The sequence below is a fragment of the Pygoscelis adeliae genome, unplaced genomic scaffold, assembly GCF_000699105.1.
Source record: "Pygoscelis adeliae isolate BGI_AS28 unplaced genomic scaffold, ASM69910v1 Scaffold5, whole genome shotgun sequence".
Classification (NCBI taxonomy): Eukaryota; Metazoa; Chordata; class Aves; order Sphenisciformes; family Spheniscidae; genus Pygoscelis; species Pygoscelis adeliae.
Genome location: NW_008824753.1, coordinates 947917 through 950541, shown reverse-complemented (window position 1 = coordinate 950541; position 2625 = coordinate 947917). Strand labels below are relative to the sequence as shown.

Sequence of the window (2625 nt, the reverse complement as noted above, 5' to 3'; positions counted from 1 at the left end):
CGCATCTCTCCTGGCCCCCAAGAATCTCCCCCTCCCTGGGCAGCAGTGGGGTAGTGGTGGGTGTTGGCCCCTGCACCTTGACCAGGATGAGCTTGGATTCCTTGGGCTTGGCCTTGGAGAAGGACTGCCCGAAGCAGAGGTAGATAGTGAAGTCAGGGGACCGCTGCCTTTGGCCATTGCGGAAGTCCCTCAGCTCTGCGAAGTGAGGCAGGGCTCAGTTTTGGGGTGAGCCCAGGGGACACAGAGGGGCTGGAAGGATTCGGATGCTTGTGACATCCTGGAGCTAGCTCCTACAAGCCCCAAAACCAGGATGTCATCCCTACCCACCTGTGCAAAACTCATTGAAGTCAAAGATGGGGGTTTCCTTGTCCCGGCAGAGCAGGTTAGGTGGGGGGTCTCTGACACCTTCAAGCTGCTGGGACAGGGCCCAGAAGACCTTGCACTTCTTCAGGCGGGTGGCGAAGAGTTTGCGGGTGCGTTGCTCCAGCTGCAGCCCCGCACTGTCCAGCAACTCCTTGGTGAAACGCCGCTGCTTGCTGTCAGTCAGCTCGGCAGGGCTGGGGAAGCGCACCAGGCACCCGGGACGCAGGGCCACTGCTGGGTCAGAGGGCTGGTATGCCAGCAGGCACTGGCTGCCCCGCACCTCCTCCTGGTGGAACAGCTTCCCACGGTAGTAGATGCTGATGTCCAGGATGGGAATGATGCCATCTGCACCGGGCAGTGATCAGCAGCCGCACTCCACAAACCCAAATGCTCCCCCCCCCCCCAGCATTAATAACTATTAATAATTATAAAAATTATAGCGATTAACAATAACACTTACCTGTGTTATCCTCTGGCGGCGGTGGCGGTGGCACAGGGCTGGTGGCAGGGGCGAAGAGCATCGCCTCCCCTGGGGATGACATGGGGACTGTGACCTCTGGCGGGTGGCATGGCAGTGGCATGGCCCCTGCAGCGGGAGACGGGCAGCATCGGCATCACGATTCGGGGTGTAGCGGGGTGGGGGTTTCTTTGGTGGAGGGTGTACGTGGCAGCACTCCAGCCTCTTCCCACCCCGTTACGGCATTCCCACGCCCGGGGCTGGATCCTGCCCCACAGCACCCACCTTGCTCCTCCAGCAGCATGGAGTCGGGGGGGCTGTAGGCATCCAAGGGGGGCTGCTCCACCGTGGGCACCCATTGCTGAAATGCTGCCAGGGGGAGGCAGTTGTTTTGGCTGGGGTCTGGGTGAGGCTGTAGCACGATGTCCTGGTGGGGGGCATCCCCTGCAGAGAAATCACCGGTGGGAATGGGCTGGTGTCACCCACCCGTGGTGTCACCCACCCTGCACCCCACGAGCGGGGCCAGTCTCACCTGCAGGTGCCCAGGATGGGGCCGGGGAGCCAAGGTCTCGGGGGGAGATATCGCACTGCTGCAGCACCCACTGCAGCGCCTCCAGGTCCTCCAGTGTTGGGGGCTGTGCAGGGTCGGTGCTGCCTGAGGTGGGGCACAGTGGGTGGGAGGTCTCATAAGCCCAAAACCAGCTTCGGCTGGGCCTACTGGGTGCCCCCCCCCTCCCAAAATTGGGGGACCAGTGCCTACCTGTGGGGGTGATTTCTGGGGCCACATCTTGGCGGTCAAGTTCCAGCTGTGAAGGAAAGCAGGAGGGGGTCTTACTGCTGTGGATGGGGGGCACCCAGCCTCCCCCTGGCCCGCGTTTCAGCTGGGCTCCAGCTCAAGAGCACCCCAAGGACATGGGGGGGTGCAATGCCTGAGCAGCAGCAGTGCGGACTCCTCCCCCCCGCCTGCTGTACCCACCCCATTACCTGTGGCTGCTGGTGCAGCGGCTGCTGGTCCACCGCAGGGTCAGGGCTGCCAAAATCTCCCTCCTCACCATGCCAGAGGGCGGCTGGAAGGAGAGCAGCGTGAGCAGGACACCCTGAAATTGCCCACCCCACCCCCTACACAGCCCCCCATGGGCCCAAGCTCACCTGGAGTGATGGCGAAGACCTTGTGCGGGTCGTCACCACACTTGGAGCGGTCCTCCAGCAGCACGAACATGCGGGTGCTCCTCAAGGCACAGCGGAAGTTGGTCTTCCACTTGGCCGGGTCCTCAGGGCACCCCTCATACCGCCCACTCACCTTTGCCCAGGCCTGGGAGGGGGCACCAGGGGTTGGTGAGCAAGGGGACCCTGGCTCCATGAGCATGGAGGTTTCAGGGATGCCTGGTCTCCCCACCACTCTCCAGTTCCCACATCCCACCCACCTTGAAGACCTTGAGCTTGCTGCTGGTCACCCCCCCATCCAACCCACCTTGAAGACCTCAGGGGTTGCTGCTGGTGACCCCCCCAACCCACAGACTTTGAAGATCTTGCAATCATTGCCGGTCAACCCCATCCTATCCACCTTGAAGACCTCGAGCTCGCCCCTGGTCAGCTCCCATCCCACCCGCCTTGATGACCTCAAGGTTGCTGCAGGTGACCCCCCTCCCATCCCACCCACCTTGAAGACCTCGAGCTCACCGCCGGTGACCCCCACCCCACCTACCTTGAAGACCTCCAGGTCGCTGCTGGTGACGTCCTTCCTGGCGTTGTGCTTCCAGGGGACGCGGAAGGTGCTGCGGGCAGGGTCGATCCAGTACAGCCCG

At 62.7% G+C, this 2625-nt stretch overlaps 1 protein-coding gene across 1 annotated transcript in view; it reads right to left on the bottom strand.

The window, feature by feature from the left end:
* IRF7 (interferon regulatory factor 7) overlaps positions 1 to 2624 on the bottom strand; it is a gene marked incomplete at its 5' end in the record, with an annotated part of 3862 nt that extends 1238 nt beyond the window's left edge. Inside the window, 9 exons of the mRNA XM_009323441.1 lie at positions 77 to 195; positions 328 to 708; positions 824 to 949; positions 1106 to 1264; positions 1353 to 1475; positions 1581 to 1626; positions 1805 to 1887; positions 1970 to 2132; positions 2526 to 2624. Of these exons, the coding sequence (XP_009321716.1) occupies positions 77 to 195; positions 328 to 708; positions 824 to 949; positions 1106 to 1264; positions 1353 to 1475; positions 1581 to 1626; positions 1805 to 1887; positions 1970 to 2132; positions 2526 to 2624 (1299 nt within the window). The remainder of the gene's footprint in view (positions 1 to 76; positions 196 to 327; positions 709 to 823; positions 950 to 1105; positions 1265 to 1352; positions 1476 to 1580; positions 1627 to 1804; positions 1888 to 1969; positions 2133 to 2525) is intronic.
* Position 2625: the final 1 nt, after the last annotated feature.